General features: G+C 43.6%; 2 protein-coding genes across 33 annotated transcripts in view; one reads left to right on the top strand and one right to left on the bottom strand.

The window, feature by feature from the left end:
* The window catches only part of lrrfip2 (LRR binding FLII interacting protein 2), a 95,773-nt gene extending 80,401 nt beyond the window's left edge, over nucleotides 1-15,372 (top strand). For all 32 annotated transcript variants that reach the window (XM_033020223.1, XM_033020230.1, XM_033020222.1 and 29 more), the window contains 4 exons: nucleotides 6,025-6,145; nucleotides 7,475-7,554; nucleotides 11,614-11,718; nucleotides 14,385-15,372. In XM_033020223.1, coding sequence (XP_032876114.1) covers nucleotides 6,025-6,145; nucleotides 7,475-7,554; nucleotides 11,614-11,718; nucleotides 14,385-14,495 — 417 coding nt within the window. In that variant the 3' untranslated portion in view covers nucleotides 14,496-15,372. The remainder of the gene's footprint in view (nucleotides 1-6,024; nucleotides 6,146-7,474; nucleotides 7,555-11,613; nucleotides 11,719-14,384) is intronic.
* Nucleotides 15,373-17,718: 2,346 nt separating this feature from the next.
* Nucleotides 17,719-18,411, bottom strand: part of mlh1 (mutL homolog 1) — a 64,029-nt gene continuing 63,336 nt past the window's right edge. The window contains exon 19 of the mRNA XM_033020219.1: nucleotides 17,719-17,945. Within this exon, the coding sequence (XP_032876110.1) occupies nucleotides 17,781-17,945 (165 nt within the window). The 3' untranslated portion in view covers nucleotides 17,719-17,780. The remainder of the gene's footprint in view (nucleotides 17,946-18,411) is intronic.

The raw sequence follows: 18,411 nt of genomic DNA, 5'->3' as shown, positions 1-18,411 counted from the left end.
CAGAGTAAAGGGGGCTGAATACTTTTGCACGCCACACTTTTCAGTTTTTTATTTGTAAAAAAATTTGAAAACCATGTATCGTTTTCCTTCCACTTCACAATTATGCGCCACTTTGTGTTGGTCTATCACATAAAATCCCAATAAAATACATTTACGTTTGTGGTTGTAACGTGACAAAATGTGCAAAAGTGGGTATGAAAACTTTTGCAAGCCACTGTATATTAATGATTTGGAAGAGGGAATTAGGAGCAACACTAGCAAGTTTGCGGATGACACAAAGCTGGGTGGCAGTGTGAACTGTGAAGAGGATGTTAGGAGGTTGCAGGGTGACCTGGACAGGTTGACTGAGTGGGCAGATGCGTGGCAGATGCAGTATAATATAGATAAATGTGAGGTTATCCACTTTGGCGGCAAAAACAAAGGGGCAGATTATTATCTCAATGGGGTTAGGTTAGGTAAGGGGGAGGTACAGCGAGACCTGGGCGTCCTTGTACACCGGTCACTGAAAGTTGGTGTGCAGGTACAGCAGGCAGTGAAGAAAGCTATTGGAATGTTGGCCTTCATAACAAGAGGATTTCAGCATAGGAGTAAAGAGGTTCTTCTGCAGTTGTATAGGGCTCTGGTGAGACCACATCTGGAATATTGTGTACAGTTTTGGTCTCCTAATTTGAGGAAGGACATCCTTGTGATTGAGGCAGTGCAGCGTAGGTTCACGAGATTGATCCCTGGGATGGCAGGAATGTCATATGAGGAAAGATTGAAAAGACTAGGCTTGTATTCACTGGAGTTTAGAAGGATGAGGGGGAATCTTATAGAAACATATAAAATTATAAAGTGACTGGACAAGCTAGATGCAGGAAAAATGTTCCTAATGTTGGGCGAGTCCAGAACTAGGGGCCACAGTCTTAGAATAAGGGGGAGGTCATTTAAGACTGAGGTGAGAAAAAACTTTTTCACCCAGAGAGTTGTGAATTTATGGAATTCCCTGCCACAGTGGAGGCCAAATCACTGGATGGATTTAAGAGAGAGTTAGATAGAGCTCTAGGGGCCAGTGGAGTCAAGGGATATGGGGAGAAGGCAGGCATGGGTTATTGATAGGGGACGATCAGCCATGATCACAATGAATGGCGGTGCTGGCTCGAAGGGCCGAATGGCCTCCTCCTGCACCTATTTTCTATGTTTCTGTTACCCCACCCGTTTGCTAATCAAACCCCTTCACATGCTTCCACCAGTCACTTGTCAGGCTTTGTCCCGCCCCCACCTCCCTTTACCAGAAGTACTGACACTTTTGAAAAATATAAAAGTGGATAAGTCTCCAGGTCCTGACAGGATATTCCCTAGGACATTGAGGGAAGTTAGTGTAGAAATAGCCGGGGCTATGACAGAAATATTTCAAATGTCATTAGAAACGGGAATAGTCCCCGAGGATTGGCGTACTGCGCATGTTGTTCCATTGTTTAAAAAGGGTTCTAAGAGCAATTATAGGCCTGTTAGTTTGACTTCAGTGGTGGGCAAATTAATGGAAAAGATACTTAGAGATAATATATATAAGCATCTGGATAAACAGGGTCTGATTAGGAACAGTCAGCATGGATTTGTGCCTGGAAGGTCATGTTTGACTACTTCTTGAATTTTTTGAAGAGGTTACTAGGGAAATTGACGAGGGTAAAGCAGTGGATGTTGTCTATATGGACTTTAGTAAGGCCTTTGACAAGGTTCCTCATGGAAGGTTGGTTAAGAAGGTTCAACTGTTGGGTATAAATGCAGGAGTAGCAAGATGGATTCAACAGTGGCTGAATGGGAGAAGCCAGAGGGTAATGGTGGATGGTTGTTTGTCGGGTTGGAGGCAGGTGACTAGTGGGGTGCCTCAGGGATCGGTGTTGGGTCCTTTGTTGTTTGTCATGTACATCAATGATCTGGATGAAGGTGTGGTAAATTGGATTAGTAAGTATGCAGATGATACCAAGATAATTTTGTGGATAATGAAGAGGATTTCCAAAGTCTACAGAGTGATTTAGGCCATTTGGAAGAATGGGCTGAAAGATAGCAGATGGAGTTTAATGCTGATAAATGTGAGGTGCTACACCTTGGCAGGACAAATCAAAATAGGACGTACATGGTAAATGGTAGGGAATTGAAGAATACAGTTGAACAGAGGGATCTGGGAATAACCGTGCATAGTTCCTTGAAGGTGGAATCTAATATAGATAGGGTGGTAAAGAAAGCTTTTGGTATGCTAGCCTTTATAAATCAGAATTTTGAGTATAGAAGCTGGGATGTAATGTTAAAATTGTACAAGGCATTGGTGAGACCAAATCTGGAGTATGGTGTACAATTTTGGTCGCCCAATTATAGTAAGGATGTCAACAAAATAGAGAGAGTACAGAGGAGATTTACTAGAATGTTGCCTGGGTTTCAACAACTAAGTTACAGAGAAAGGTTGAATAAGTTAGATCTTTATTCTCTGGAGCGCAGAAGGTTAAGGGGGGACTTGATAGAGGTCTTTAAAATGATGAGAGGGATAGACAGAGTTGATGTGGATCAGCTTTTCCCTTTGAGAATAGGGAAGATTCAAACAAGAGGACATGACTTCAGAATTTTCTTTATTTTTTTTTTATTTTTTTTAAATTATTTTTATTAGAAGTACGGTAAATTACAATAATACACAACACATATATCTTAATACATTTTTTGTACCGCTTCAATTTTTTGAGCTTTAAGAAAAAGATAGAAGTAAGGAAAGTAAAGAAAGTGCGCAAGAGTCGTGAAGTGCAATAGAGTGTTGGGAAAAGAAAGCCCCTTAGAAAAGAAGTTAGAGAAGGAAGTAAAGTAAGAAAGTAGACCCTAGAAAAAAAAGAAAAAGAAAGTAGGAACAATCGCTCTATTATAACATTGAACTCCGCAGAAAGGGGACTACCAACCAAGTCTGTTTTTGTTGTTTTACCTCCCATTGCCAGGTCCTGATACCATTTATTTATTTATTTATTTTTAAAATTGCTATTGCACCTCATGCTTGTAATAGTTCCATAAACGTAGACCACGTCTTTTGGAATTGGTCTGCTTTACCTGCTAAGAGGAATCTCATCTCTTCCAGATGTAATGTTTCAAACATATTTGATGTCCACATTTTTATTGTTGGTGTGGGCGCATTTTTCCAGAATTTAAGTATGAGCTTTTTTCCCATTATTAGCCCGTAATTGAATAAATTCTTCTGATACACGTTTAATTCAGGGATACCTTCCGATATTCCAAAAATGATCCATTCTGGTTTTGGTACCAGTTTTATTTTAATTAATTTTGAAAAAATATCAAATATTCCATACCAGAATTTTTGGATTTTTGTACAAAAAACAAAAAAATGCGCTATGGTAGCTTCTTGACACAGACATTTATCACAGATTGGTGAAACATTAGGAAAGATTTTATTTAATTTAGTTTTTGAATAATATAGTCTATGTAATGTTTTGAATTGGATGAGCATATGTCGTACGTTGATCGAACATTTATGCACCTGTAGTAAATGATTATCCCAGCTCTCTTTTGAAATTTTTGTAGCTAATTCTTGTTCCCAGTCTCTTCTAATTCCATCTGTTGTGGGTATTTCTATGTTTAAAATGATATTATATAAGTACGATATTAGATTAGCTGATTCCGCCTTTGTCTTCATTGCTTCATCCAGTAAGTCGGAAGGCATATTATGATAGTCTTTTGTGTATTTTTTCAGATAATCACGAATTTGAAGATATTTAAAATATTGATTATTTTTCAAATTATATTTCAGTTGTAGTTGTTGAAATGATAGTAATTTTCCCAATTCATACAGATCTTCGAGCGTTTTGATTCCCATTCTTTCCCATTGTATAAAAGATTTCTCTATGATTGATGGTTTAAACGATGGGTTATTGACTATTGGTATTGAGAGAGATAGGTTTCTTAATTTTAGATTCTGTTTTATTTGTTTCCATGTTCTAATTGTGCTATGTATAATTGGATTTTTATTATAATTTTTATTATTCAAATTTATTGGTGAGAGGATAATCGCTCCTATATTACTCGGGGTGCAGTCCCCTTTTTCCATTACAATCCAGTCCGCCTGCTGGGCAGAATTGTCCAGCAGGTGAATCATATTTTTAATATTTACTGCCCAATTATAATACATAAAGTTAGGGAGCGCTAGACCCCCCAACTCTTTTCGTTTATTAAGGTGTGCTCTTTGTATTCTATGGGATTTATAATCCCATATAAAATTTGTAATGTCTGAGTCCAATTTTTTGAAAAACTTTTTTGGGAGATATATAGGTATTGATTGAAATAGGTATAGGATTTGTGGTAAGAAAATCATTTTTATAGCGTTTATTCTGCCTATTAAGGACATCGGAAGTGTTTTCCAGAATTTAATCAAATTATTTAATTTCTTAAGTAAGGGATTATAATTGGCTTTAAACATATCCTGGTAATTTCTAGTAATTTCAATTCCCAAATATTTGAATTTTTCTGTAGCTATTTTAAAGGGGAATTTCCTGAGGTGTGTTGAGTCTTTTGGTTTTATCGACATAATTTCACTTTTGTTCCAATTTATTCTATATCCTGAGAAGGATCCAAAGTCCTCAATTAAATTTAATATATAACCATATAATAACCATATAACAATTACAGCACGGAAACAGGCCATCTCGACCCCTCTAGTCCGTGCCGAACACATAGTCTCCCCTAGTCCCATATACCTGCGCTCAGACCATAACCCTCCATTCCTTTCCCATCCATATAACTATCCAATTTATTTTTAAATGATAAAAACGAACCTGCCTCCACCACCTTCACTGGAAGCTCATTCCACACAGCTACCACTCTCTGCGTAATATTCGGTATACTAATTTGTGGTTTTGTGATGTACAATAGTACATCATCGGCATATAGGGATATTTTGTTATTTGAATATTTTGTATTATAACCGTAAATATCCAGGTGTGTTCTTATTTTTTCAGCAAGGGGTTCAATTACCAAAGCAAATAACAGCGGAGATAATGAACAACCTTGTCTATTGCCCCTTGATAGTTCAAATTTCGAGGATAATATATTATTAGTTAGTATTCTAGCCGTAGGTTTGTTATATAATAGTTTTATCCATGCAATGAAGTTCTCTCCCAATTGGAATTTTTGCAATACTTTAATCATATAATCCCATTCTACTTGATCAAACGCTTTTTCTGCGTCCAGTGAGATGATAGATAACTCTTGGTCATGAGATTTATGTGAGTGCATTATGTTAAGCAAACGTCTCAAGTTATTGAATGAATGTCTCTTAGGTATAAATCCTGTTTGATCCTCATTTATTAGTCTAGAGATAGGATAGACAGAGTTGATGTGGAGAATAGGGAAGATTCAAACAAGAGGACATGACTTCAGAATTAAGGGACAGAAGTTTAGGGGTAACATGAGGGGGAACTTCTTTACTCAGAGAGTGGTAGCGGTGTGGAATGAGCTTACAGTGGAAGTGGTGGAGGCAGGTTCGTTGGTATCATTTAAAAATAAATTGGATAGGCATATGGATGAGAAGGGAATGGAGGGTTATGGTATGAGTGCAGGCAGGTGGGACTAAGGGAAAAAAGTTGTTCGGCACGGACTTGTAGGGCCGAGATGGCCTGTTTCTGTGCTGTAATTGTTATATGGTTATATGGTTATACCAGGTTTCTCTTCCTTGCCCCCCTCTCCCCTCCTCCCAGTAGCTTGCTTGTCCACCTTTCTTTCATTACTAAAATAAGTCTGTAAAAGGGTCAAGGGTCCCAACCCGAAACATCGCCTATGCATTTCCTCCCCAAATGCTGCCTGACTTGTTGAGTTCCTCCAGCACTTTTTGTGTTGTGCTGAATCCTCTTTAATCCTTATGTGTTTATGTTATGTATTTATGTTGACATTTGTATTTCTTTGTCTGATTTACAGTCATCTTTTCCAAATGTATAATGCTGGTATTTTGATTGTTAAAGGTCGTTGACCAAATCTCCTTGATCAAATTTGCTTTATTAGATCAGAAAACTGAAATTGCAATTGGAAGAGGAACGACAGAAAAGCTCTAAGGTTGAGAATGTGCTCACGGATTCTGATCGATTAGAAAATGGCACAGATTTACAAATCCTTGAAATGCAGAGTAAGTGATGAGTCTTCTCTAAGTAGTTTAAAAAAATGTAAAGCTAACATGGCTATTGCTCAATACCAAAATAATTTCATCATTACGTTTCACCCATGTTTCTCCTTCTGTCTTCCTGAAAATTGTTGACCTGCACAATTCTCTGGTCAGTAAGCATCACTTAACAAATCTTTGATACAATAAAAACTTTTATTTAACCATTGCTGAATGAAGAATCAGGTTTTGCGCTCCACAACAAAGGCAGTACATCTTGCCGCAGGTCATGAGAGGTAGAAATTCAGTTAACTAGAAATTCTAATGATGGTTACCATGCTGTTTTTAATTCCATAGGAACCTCCTACTTAATTACTTTTTTCATAACAAAGGGTTCTGGAGGAACATTACTCCTTTGTAAACTGGGAAAGACTTAAGGGCCTGTCCCACCAGCATGCGGCTAGCGCGACCTAACGTGGTCGCTTGAGCCGTAAGGCCTCGTGGGGCCAGTCCCACTTCGATCGCCGGAGCCTTATGGAGTTGTGCAGGGCTGGTCCCGACATCGCGCGGGGCTCCGAAAAACTGACACTGTCCAAAAATTCCGCGCGGCAACGGCCTGTCGGCCCGCAGCTACATCGAGGCCGTACGCAGCGCCTCAACGGGCATACGCAGCGTCTTGACGCCGTACGCAGCATCTTGATGGCGTACGCCTAGCGCGTGGCATTGCGCGATGACGTCACCGCCCGGCGTGCCGTCACGCGATGACGTAACCGCCCGACGCCATGCGACGTCCAAATTAGGTCGGCCCGCCTCCTGCCCAGCTGATTGGTGAGTATGATGTCGGGACCAGCCCCGCACAACTCCAGACGGCTCCGCGGTTGGAAGTGGGACTGGCCCCGTGAGGCCGTACGGCTCAAGCCACCACGTTTGGTCGCGCTAGACGCATGCAATCGCATGCTGGTGGGACAGGCCCTTCATACCAAGCTGTGCAATCTCTTTTTTGTCTGGAGACCAGCATGGAAACAGGCCCTTGGGCCCACCGAGTCCTTCTCTCCAGCGATGCTGCCTCACCCGCTGAGTTACTCCAGCATTTTATGTCTACCTTCCATAATCAAAGGCTTGATGTAATTAAAGGATATATTTCAAATGGCCCAATTTATTTCTTATGTCAGATTCTTTGCATTTCATTTCATAGGTTATTGTTGGAGCTGAGCCATAACATCTAATCACAGTTGCTATTTTGTAATTCTGTTACACCAATTGTCAAGGCTTGAACGTTTTTAATAGTTAAATTATGCTGAATATTGTTTTTGCAATTGTATATTATTTCCTTTCACCCACTCTATTTACATTTAGGAGATGCCAATCGGCAGTTGAGTGAATACAAATTTAAACTGTCAAAGGCTGAACAGGATTTTGCCACTGTTGAACAAAATGTGAGTACACTTTTAAGAGATTTATCTAAATATTAATCTGCTCATGTTCTGATAATTATAGGCTGTTCAACTTTTATATAGTCATACAGACGGAAACATGTGCTTCGGCTTAGCTTGCTCATGCCGACCTAGGTGCCCCATTTATAAGTCCCACCTGCCCGTGTTTGACCTAAATCCGTTTAAGCCTTTCCTATCCGTGTATGTCCCAGTGCCTTTTAAATATTATTAGCCCAAGTGGGACTCGTTGGGTTCCATCCCCTTAATGCGCGGTTGCAAGGGGAGGAGGGGGGTGGCGGCCTGCGGCATCACACACACACTAACCACCCCACACATACACTAACTATCCCCCTTGATATTATATTAATATTATTCATTTGCTCCTTTTACCCCATCCCCCACCCTATCTACTCACGCATAGCCCCCAACTCACAGGCACGGCTAGAGAGGGACACAGAGGCACAGAGAGGGACACAGAGGCACAGAGAGGGACACGGAGGCACAGAGAGGGACACGGAGGCACAGAAAGGGACACGGAGGCACAGAGAGGGACACAGAGGAGCACAGGGGCACAGAGAGGGGCACAGAGAGTGGCACAGGGGCACAGAGAGGGGCACAGAGCCGAGCGAGCGAGTGAGCCGAGTCTTTTGAATAACGGGGGGGGGGGGGGTGTGAAGTCACTCGCAGCACGTTGAAGAAGGGAGCAGACCCATTGTGACATCATCAGCGAAAGGCCATGTTTTATTTTTTTGAAGATTTTCATAACTGGAGAAATAAAGCCTGAAATTTTCAGATAAGGCGATTTTGGACTCCAGGGGAAAAATCTCTACCGGAATATGTAAAAATTTTACCGTTACCGCGTCGTTTTTTTGCGAAGATGTGATTACACACAAACACACACACAAATAATTACACATCCAAGATCAGAGTTTTAGAAGTATAGAGATTATAGTTTCTGCTGCCTCAGCTACCTCGTCCAGCTGCTCATTCCATATACTCACCAGCACTTTTTGTGTTTTGCTGAATCCTCTGAACCCTCTCTGTGGAAAAATTTGCCCCTCAGATTCCTATTAAATCTTTCCCCTCTCACCATAAACCTCGCCATTAGACCATGTATAATAATAATAATAATAAATTTTATTTATGGGCGCCTTTCAAGAGTCTCAAGGACACTTTACAAAAATTTAGCAGGTAGAGGAAAAACATGTAAGGGGAATGAAATAAATAGTAGACATGACTAGTACACAAAGTAAAGACAGAATTCAATACAAAACACAATATGAGGCAATTAATGCACAGATGAAAAGGGAGGGGGACGTGGGTCTAAGGATAGGCAGAAGTGAAGAGATGGGTCTTGAGGCGGGACTGGAAGATGGTGAGGGACACGGAATTGCGGATCAGTTGGGGGAGGGAGTTCCAGAGCCTGGGTGCTGCCCTGGAGAAGGCTCTGTCCCCAAAACTGCGAAGGTTGGACTTGTGGATGGAGAGGAGACCGGCTGATGTGGATCTGAGGGACCGTGAGGGTTGGTAGGGGGAGAGGAGGTCAGTGAGATATGGGGGGGCCAGATGGTGGAGGGCTTTGTAGGTGAGGATCAGGATTTTGTAGGTGATCCGGTGGGAGATGGGAAGCCAGTGAAGTTGTTTGAGGACTGGAGTGATGTGATGCCAGGATTTGGTGTGGGTGATGAGTCGGGCGGCTGCGTTCTGGACCAGTTGGAGTCGGTTGATGTAGGTGGAGCTGATGCCAAGGAGAAGTGAGTTGCCATAGTCCAGTCGGGAGGAGATGAAGGCATGGATGAGTCTTTCAGCAGCGGGAGGTGTAAGAGAGGGTCTGAGTTTGGCGATGTTGCGGAGATGAAAGAAGGAGGTTTTAATGACATGGCGGATGTGAGGCTCAAGGGAGAGGGTGGAATCAAAGATCGCGCCAAGGTTGCGGGCCTGGGGAGATGGGGAGACAGTGGTGCCGTCGATGGTGAGAGTGGGGTTATTGATTTTGCTGAGTGTGGCTTTGGAGCCTATGAGGAGGAATTCTGTCTTATCGCTGTTGAGTTTGAGGAAATTATGTTGCATCCAGGTTTTTATAGCTGACAAACAGGAGTTGATATGGGAGAGGGGGGGGGGGTTGTGGGGGGATTTGGTGCCGAGGTAGATCTGGGTGTCATCGGCGTAACAGTGGAAGTCCAGGTTGAAGTGGCGGAGTATCTGACCAAGGGGGAGGATGTAGATGATGAAGAGGAGGCGGCCGAGTACGGAGCCTTGGGGAACGCCTTGAGTGACTGCGGCTGTAGCAGAGGTGTGGTTGTGGAGAGAGATGAAGTGGGATCTGTTGGAAAGGTAGGAACGGAGCCAGCTGAGTGCAGAGCCTTCAATGCCGAGGTCTTTGAGTCTGGTGAGCAGGATGTTATGGTTCACTGTATCGAAGGCTGCGCTCAGGTCGAGGAGGATGAGGATGTTGAGGGAACCAGTGTCAGCAGAGGTGAGGAGGTCGTTGAGGACTTTGAGGAGAGCAGTTTCTGTGCTATGGAGGGGGCGAAAGCCAGATTGGAGGGGTTCAAGTAGGTTATACGCAAGGATGTGGGAATGAAGTTGCGACGCAACGATACGCTCCAGGGTTTTTGAAAGAAAGGGGAGGTTTGAGATTGGGCGGTAGTTAATGAGAGAGGAGGGATCAAGACCAGGTTTCTTTAAGATTGGTGTAACAGCAGCAGTTTTGAAAGCGGAGGGGACAATTCCTTGGGACAATGAGGAGTTGAAGAGATTAGTGAGGTAGGGGCAGAGAACAGGGAGGCAGGACTTCAGCAGGGGAGTGGGGAGAGGGTCGAGGGAGCAGGTAGTGGGTTTGGAAGAGCTGATGAGTTTGGAGATTTCAATAGGGGTGACCAGGTCAAACTGGGAGAGGAAGCAGTGTGGAGGAGGGGTAAGGAGGTCAGTGGAGATGTTGAAAGGAGGGGGCCTTGGTAGGTGGTGGAGTAGATGCTGGGGAGTCGGGTACAGGGGTTAAAGATTGATAGATGGTGCTGATTTTATCAGCGAAAAAGTGGAGGAATGAGTTGCAGAGACCCGGAGTAGAGGTAGGGAGAGTGTTGGCTCGAGGCTTGAGGAGGTTGCCCACTGTGGAGAAGAGGGTTCTGTGGTTTAGGCAGGGATCGGTGAATATGGAGGAGAGGTAGGCAGATTTTGCAGCAATGAGGGCATCTTTGTAGTCAGTGAGGTGGAGTTTGTAAGCTTCAAGGTGGACTGTGAGAGATGATTTCTTTGTGAGTCGTTCAAGTCGGCGACCAGTCTGTTTCAGTTTACGAAGTGCAGGTGTGTACCAGGATGAAGATGTGTTGAAAGTTACGGTTCTTGTTTTGAGGGGGGCCATAGTGTTAAGGGAGGTAGACAAGGTGGAGTTGAGATGGTTTGTGAGATCATCAGGTGAGATGGGGGTTGAGTCCAGGGGGAGAGTGGTGGAGAGCAGGTCAGAGAGATGGTGGGGATCTATGGATTTTAGATTATGGAAGGTGATTTCTCGGAGGAAGCGGGGGCGAGGTGTCGGAGTAGGGATGGTGAACCGTATAAGCTTATGATCAGAGAGGGGAAAGAGGCAAGGATGGAGGTCGAGTACCGGTTGATTTGTGGAGCAGACCAGGTCAAGGATGTGACCTTTGTCATGGGTGGGAAAGGTGACGTGCTGAGTGAGAGAGAAGTTGTCAAGTAAAAAGGCGAATTCAGATGCGAGCTTGCAGGTGGGGGAGTCATGTATCCTTGGTGACTTGCCCCAACACCACAATTTTCTGTTCAGTCGGCATTTTGATGCCACTGTGGAGGTATGTTATTAGATGGCGCGTTTTTGTGCATTTTTCAACATGGACAAAAACGAATTATAAATGTCTGTAAAAATGGAACCCGTTCGTCACCTGGAAACGGCTTGTAGCATTCTTTGGTGTGTGTCATGAAAGCATCTTGTCTTAAAACTTGTTCATGATATAACTAATACAACTTCATCCAAATTATATTTGAAAATAAAATTTCCCTCTTGCAAACAATGTTGTTACTTATGTTTCTGGTTTACATTTATAGGTTGCCAGACTTGAAGGGCAGTTGCATCGTTATAAATCAGCAACAGAAAACTCAGAAAAAGTAGAGGATGAACTTAAAGCAGAAAAGAGAAGGTTGCAGCGAGAGGTTTGTAGACTTGGTTGCTCAGCTCACTTGATGCTGCACTGTTTTCCAGTATTCTAGAAACTAGTAACTTGCAAATAATTATATTGTATATGGAACTAAGAGTAGGTTAATTGGCTTTGATAAAACATGTAAATTGTCCCCAGACAGTGGGATATTACGAGTGTACGGAGTGATCCCTGGATGGCGTGGACTCGGTGGGCCGAAAGGCCTGTTTCCGTGCCATATCTCTAAACTAAACAAACATAAAATAGCATAGGGTTAGGCCTTTCTGGCCACGATGGACATGCCAAGTTAAATTAATATCCTCTTACTGCACTTGGTCCATATTCCTTTATCCCTGCATATCTGTATGCCTCTCCAAAAGCCTCTTAAATGTCACTATTGTATCTGTCTCCACCAACACCCCTGAGAACGCATTCCAGGCACCCTCCATTCTCTTTGTAACAAGATTTCCCCACATATCTGTTAAACTTTGTCCCTCTCAGCTTAAAGCAATGCCCTCCAGTGTTTGACATTTCCATCCTGGCCAAAAGGTTCCCATTGTCTACCCTAGTTACACTCTTTATCTTCGATGAATAAGCCAGTTTTCAATTCAAACAACCAAGTCACTGTGGATCTCGTGCATGTTAATCTTCTGGATCAGACAACCATGCCCTACTAAAGTCCACATAGACAATATCCGCGGATTTGATCACCTTTGTCACCAGTTCAAAAAAACTCAATTAAGTTCATAAGACATGAACTGCAGACAAAGCCATGCTGACTATCTTTATTTAGCCCATTCTCTTCCGAAGTAGAGTAAATCATATCCCAAACATGGCCGGTCTTAGGAGGTGCGGGACCCAATTGGGAACAATTTTGGTGAGCCCCAGGTTCCCAGGCAAGGTCTGTCAGCTCTGTTATTTAGTATATATTATGAAATTGTACACTAAGGTACTATGGATTATACACTGTCTTAATCTCTCCTGCTCTCGTCTGACTGTCAGTACCTCCGCTGGCTTCCAACCTTTACCGTAGCTGTTAATTACCATTAAACTGCATTATTCCACGCGTTATTTAACGAATGTTTACTAAGTATGTGCTCTGCGGTTGCAACCTATGTTTCATTGCAATCAATGTTTCAATCAGGGAGAATGTCGTCCCTGTACAGCTCCCTCCCGATGGGTGGGAGCTGTACATAAGGTCAAAGGGCGTGACGTTCGGAGCAGCTCAATCCATGTGGAGGACATGGCGGCCTCGTTATACACTGTTAATACACGAAACGCGTACTTTCTTACCTGTTAATAACCACCGAAATTGTCATTTTTTTGCGCTGTAAATAATTGTGGGTGCTGTCATTGAATGCGGGAGGGTATCAGATAACTGGTGTTATCTCATGGTGCAGCATATTTTACAATCCGCGACTAATAGCCGCATTCATTGTCATGTCCAGACAGCACCATCTAGATAAGCCTTCGTTAAATAAAGCAAACAAAGTCAGAGCAATTTGATTGCAATATTGTGGGGTTATTTTTTGGGGTGACTGAGGGCTCAGAACCAAATGCTCTTGTATATTTGCTCTGAACCCGAGCACCAAGGTGTAAGCGACCGGAGGAGCGCATCCCTCGGGACAGCCCCCACTCTCCCCCCCCCGGGGTCAGCGCTGTCCGGCCAAGGCCGCCCTCCGCCCCCGACTCCTCCTGTGGGCCGCACTGTCAGGGGCTGTGGATCGGCAGCGCCCACACACGGGGCCGGGTGGAGTGGTGCCGGGTGAAGTGGGGCCGCACTCCGGGCAACGTCAGCTGCAGCAGAGTTGGGGACGGTCTGCTCCCTCCGCCCACCCAGAGTCACTGACCGCGCTGCACCGACACCCCGACCTCTTTCCTCCCCCCGACCTCCCCCCCCCCCCCACGCCCCGCCCCGACTCCCCTCCCCGAGCTCCTCCTCCCCACCCCCTTGCCTGAACCCCCAACCCCGGCTGCGGGGATAGACGGCCCGGGGTCCGCGAGTGTGCAACCAGTCCGGATGCTGGGCAAGAAGAAGGGCCCGCTGTGCTGGCAGCCATAGCAAATGCTTACCTGCAGTTCATCGCGTGTACTCCAGTTGGCGTTGCGTGGCAACAGTACGGGTCACGGGTCGTGACCTCAACTGCGTGCAACCTCCCTATTGAGAGTTAACTGCGGGGCTGTGTTGTTGTCGGTGAGGAATTTCACCTACTGGGGTCGCTGCTGAGGGGATAGCGTATGTTGCCCACCAGCCTAGCACGGGGCCCAATTGGTCCAATTGGCTTAAGGCTGGCCCTGATCCCGAAGAATCTTCTCTAATAGCTTCCCAACTACTGATGCGAGGCTCGCCAACTGATGATTATCTGGATTATCTCCTTTCTTAAAGAGAGGAAAAACATTGGCTACTTTCCAGGCTCTGGGACCTATCCTGTGGCTATCGCAGATACAAAATCTTTGTCTCTGGTGCTTTAAGGCAGCAACTCTACTGCTGCATCATCGTGCTGCCCTGAAGAACATGGATAAGTGATGTTTCAGGTCTGGTCTAAAGAAGGGTCCTTACGTGAAACATCACCTATCCATATTCTCCAGATATGCTGACTTTGTGCTTTTTAACGGAGTTCCTACATGTTCTATGCAAGTTTAGGTTGACAATGACCAAATGTTTTCTTTCCTTCCTCACAGTTGCGATTAGCATTGGATAAAAATGAAGAGATGGAAATGACCAATAGCCACTTGGTGAAGCGGTTAGAGAAGATGAAAGCCAATCGAAATGCACTCCTCTCTCAGCAATAGAGATCGAAGAGCTAATGCACTGCATCTTAAACTAATCCAACCTCCACGGGTTGCTCGTTGGCCCAACCACTACCAAATCCTGAAAGATATTACCTTTATGGCCCTGGATTTATAAATGTTGACAGAAAGATTTTGTAATTTATGAAAGAACAAAGGTATTATCTAATGCCGATATGTTTGATAATTGTTAATTATATTACCTCTTTAGCTCACTGGGTTAATTATATTCCTTGATGGGTTGTGTTCTTGGTATGAGTGATTAACAGATAAATATGAATTGTTCATAGCTTTTTAGTACATCAGATTAATTTCCATAAACCTTTCTGCTGAGAATTGCTTAAAGACCTTGAAGTACTGCATGATCTGAAATGATACGAAGATAATCTTGCAACTTCCGTTTGAAAATTTGACTGCTGTTTATTAGCCAAACAGGAATTCCCACTACACATTTAAAGTGCCTTTTCCACAGTGCAATGGAGATTATTTTGCCTAATCAACAGAATTGATGGGCCATTCATTTTTTAAGAAAAAACTAAATACGTAAGTTTCTGAAACGGGTATTTGCCAAAAATGATACTTAATTTTCCATAAATAGCATTTTTGTATTATATACAATTTACGCAAGTAAATAAACGGACCGTAGGTAAGTTTTGAATCTGTTTGAATGACCACTTGTAGTTTTAAAACACGGAAAAAGAAAACGCTGCTCCTCACTGCATTCATTCAAGAAAAACAAATGGGAAAAGTATTGGACTGCCTCTGCACAACATTGCATATGTAGCTTGTTTGTAAATGTTTGGTCTTTGAGAAGACAGGCTTGTGAATGAGGGGTTTGACATTAAATGTAATTGTGGACACTTTATATGCCACAACCAAAGAATTGTTCTTGTCATTGCTGTATGTGGCTTCACGTAACGGGAGCACACTGCTGGATATTAGTTGGCTCGAAGTACTTTAACATGTTGACTTAAATGATATAAAATGCTCTGGAGAAATGTGTATGTGTAGGCAAAATCGAATTTGAAAATGTGTTGATTGGAGTAGGTTGTTTGAAGGAAAAGGAATGTCAGGAAAGTGGGATGTTTTTAGAAGTGTGCTGACAAGAGTTCGGGACATGCACATCTCTGTTAGAGTGAAGGAGAAGGCAGGCTAACGGAAGGAAATGTGGATGAGGAGGAAAATTGAGGTTTTGGCCAAGAGGGTGCATGGGACAAGTATAGGCAGCTGGGATCAAGTGTACCCCTGAAGGAGTTTTGGGAACTAAGGAGTAAGGCAAAAAAGAAAATCAGAAGGGCAAAAAGGGGACAGGAGATAGCTCTGGCAGATAGCATTAAGGATAATCCCAAGAGATTTTATAAGTACATAAAGGGGAAAAAGGGTAACCAGAGAGAGAGAGAGAGGGACCTCTCAGGAATCAAAGTGGTCAACTCTGTGTGGTGCCACAGGAGATGGGCACAGTCCTCAAGGAATATTTCTCCTGTTTTTACCGTCGAGAAAAACAGGAGGATGGCGGAACTTGGGGTAGTTAATGGAAGTATCTTGAGGGCACCCATTATTGCAGTCGCAGAGGTGCCGAAGATCCTGACGCGTATGAAGATGGACAAATCTCCCAGGCTGGATTAGATATATCTGAGGATACTGTGGGAAGCCAGAGAGGAAATTGCAGGAGCCCTCGCAGAGAATTACCAGTCGTCATTAAATACAGGCGAGATGCTGGAAGACTGGAGAGAGGCAAATGTGCTGCTATTCAAGAAGGGCTGCAGGGAAAAGGCTAGGAACTACAGCCCAGTGAGCTTAACATCTGTGGTCGGAACATTACTAGAGAGCATTTTAAGGGATAGGATATATTATATATGCATTAAGATGGACAAGGGCTGATTAGGAATAGTAATTTTGATTTTGTATATGGGAGGTCATGTCTCACAAATCTGAGTTTTTTGTGGATGTGATCAAAGGCAGAGGTGTAGATGTATACACGGATCTCAATAAGGCATTTGACGGTTCCGCGTAGGAGGCTGCTCTAGAAGGTTAAATCCCATGGATTCAAGGAAATATAGCTGAATGGATAGAAAATAGGCTTCCTGGAAGAAAGCAGAGGGTGATGGTGGAAGATTTTTTTTGGACTGGACGCCTGTGACGAGTGGTGTCTCAGGATTCGGAGCTGGACCCATTGGTGTTGTCATTTATATCAATGATTTGGATGGGAATGTACATGGCATGGTGAGCAAGTTTGCAGATGTGTGTGTGGTATTGTAAATAGTGGAGATAGTTGTCAAAAATTGCAGCAGAATCTTGATGGGTTGGGCTGGGAAATGGTTTATGGAATTTACTAGAGAAATGTGTGGTGTTGCATTTTGGGAGCACTAACATGGGCAGAAGCTACAGAGTGAACAGTAGGGCTCTGGGGAGTGTTGTGGAGCAGAGGGATCTAGGAGTACAGGTGCACAGTTCGTTGAAAGTGACACCACAGATAAATAGGGTAGTCATCACTCAGAGCATTGTGTAATGAAGTTGGGAGGTCATGTTGCAGTTGTTGGTGGTTAAGATGTTGGTGAGACCGCATTAAAGGTGTATTGTGTTCAGTTTTGGGCACCATCTCATAGGAAAGATGTTGTCAAGCTGGAAAGAGTGCAGAGAAGCTTTATGAAGATGTTGACATGACTCGAGGGCCTGAGCTATCACGAGAGGTTTAGCAGGCTAGGGCTCAATTCCCTGGAGTGCAGGAACATGAAGGATGATCTTAAAGAGGTGTATAAAATCATGAGAGGAATAGATCAGAGTATCTTGTCCAGAGCAGGGGAATCGAGAACAAGAGGACATAGGTTTAAGGTTGGGGAGGGAGAAGATTTACACAAAGGGTGGAGGCCTGACGAGATAGTGTGAGGTATAAATGGAGTCAATGGAAGGGTGGTTGGTATGTGTGATGGTCTGGGCTGCATCCATAATTCTCTGTAATTTTTTGTGGTCTTGGAGATCTGAGAGATAGGTTTTTCCACAGGTGGCAGTGGTGATGTAGAATGAGCTGCCAGAGAAGAAGGTAGAGGCACTTACAAAAGCAACATTTAAAAGGCATTTGGATAGGTACATAGATAGGAAAGGCATAGACATCTAATGAAGGCAAATGGAATTAGTACAGATTGGCGTTATAGTTAGTATGGACAATGTGGGCCAAGAGAGCTTGTTTTGACTTCCTACCTTAGAATAATACGTATAATGATCACTATTTGCAGCCGTGAAATCTGTTTATTTATATGGACATTTAATTTCTCTCATTGTTACAACTGATTAACATCTCTCAAAAACTTTGTACAGATCTGGCAGATTGGCAAGTTGCAGAATCGTTCCATTTTCTGCAAAGTCTTTTGGTGGGAGGAGCAGAGTTCTGAACGCCTTGGATATAACATGTTCTGCAGTCCACTTCCATGACTTGTCACTTCCGAGCTTTTCATGCTGGAGGGAATTAAAAAAAAGATCAAGTAATTGTTATGAATCAAGGCCACTGGATTGGTTGTTTCAGTGTCAGAGCCACAGCGGGAGATTTCAAAATGCTGCAGATGGATTGGTTGAGCGATCAAAAGTGGCTGAGCAGCCAATAAGCTGGAAAGGTGCAGTGGAGCGGCTGTGTTGGGATAATGCCTGGAGGGTACACGCCACATGGAGGGAAAGTATGAAGCTTTAGCTCAAGAGGTTAGGGCAAGGCGGCTGAGCAGAGGGGGGCAGGAGGTAAAGGTAGTCTGTTTGTGTGATTGTGCTTCCCCCCCCTCTCGATTGTAGTGCAGTGGTGATGGCAGGTGGAATGGTGGAATTTTCATCCTGCAGGATGTGGAAAGTCATGGTACCTGCTTGTATTCCTGATGATTGCACCTGTGGGAATTGTGTCCTGGTGCAGCTCCTTGCAGACCACATTAGGGAACTG

This window comes from Amblyraja radiata, chromosome 4 (assembly GCF_010909765.2).
Source record: "Amblyraja radiata isolate CabotCenter1 chromosome 4, sAmbRad1.1.pri, whole genome shotgun sequence".
NCBI classification, from domain to species: domain Eukaryota; kingdom Metazoa; phylum Chordata; class Chondrichthyes; order Rajiformes; family Rajidae; genus Amblyraja; species Amblyraja radiata.
The sequence above is the reverse complement of the archived record's forward strand: the minus strand, read 5'-3'. Positions and strand labels throughout refer to the sequence as shown.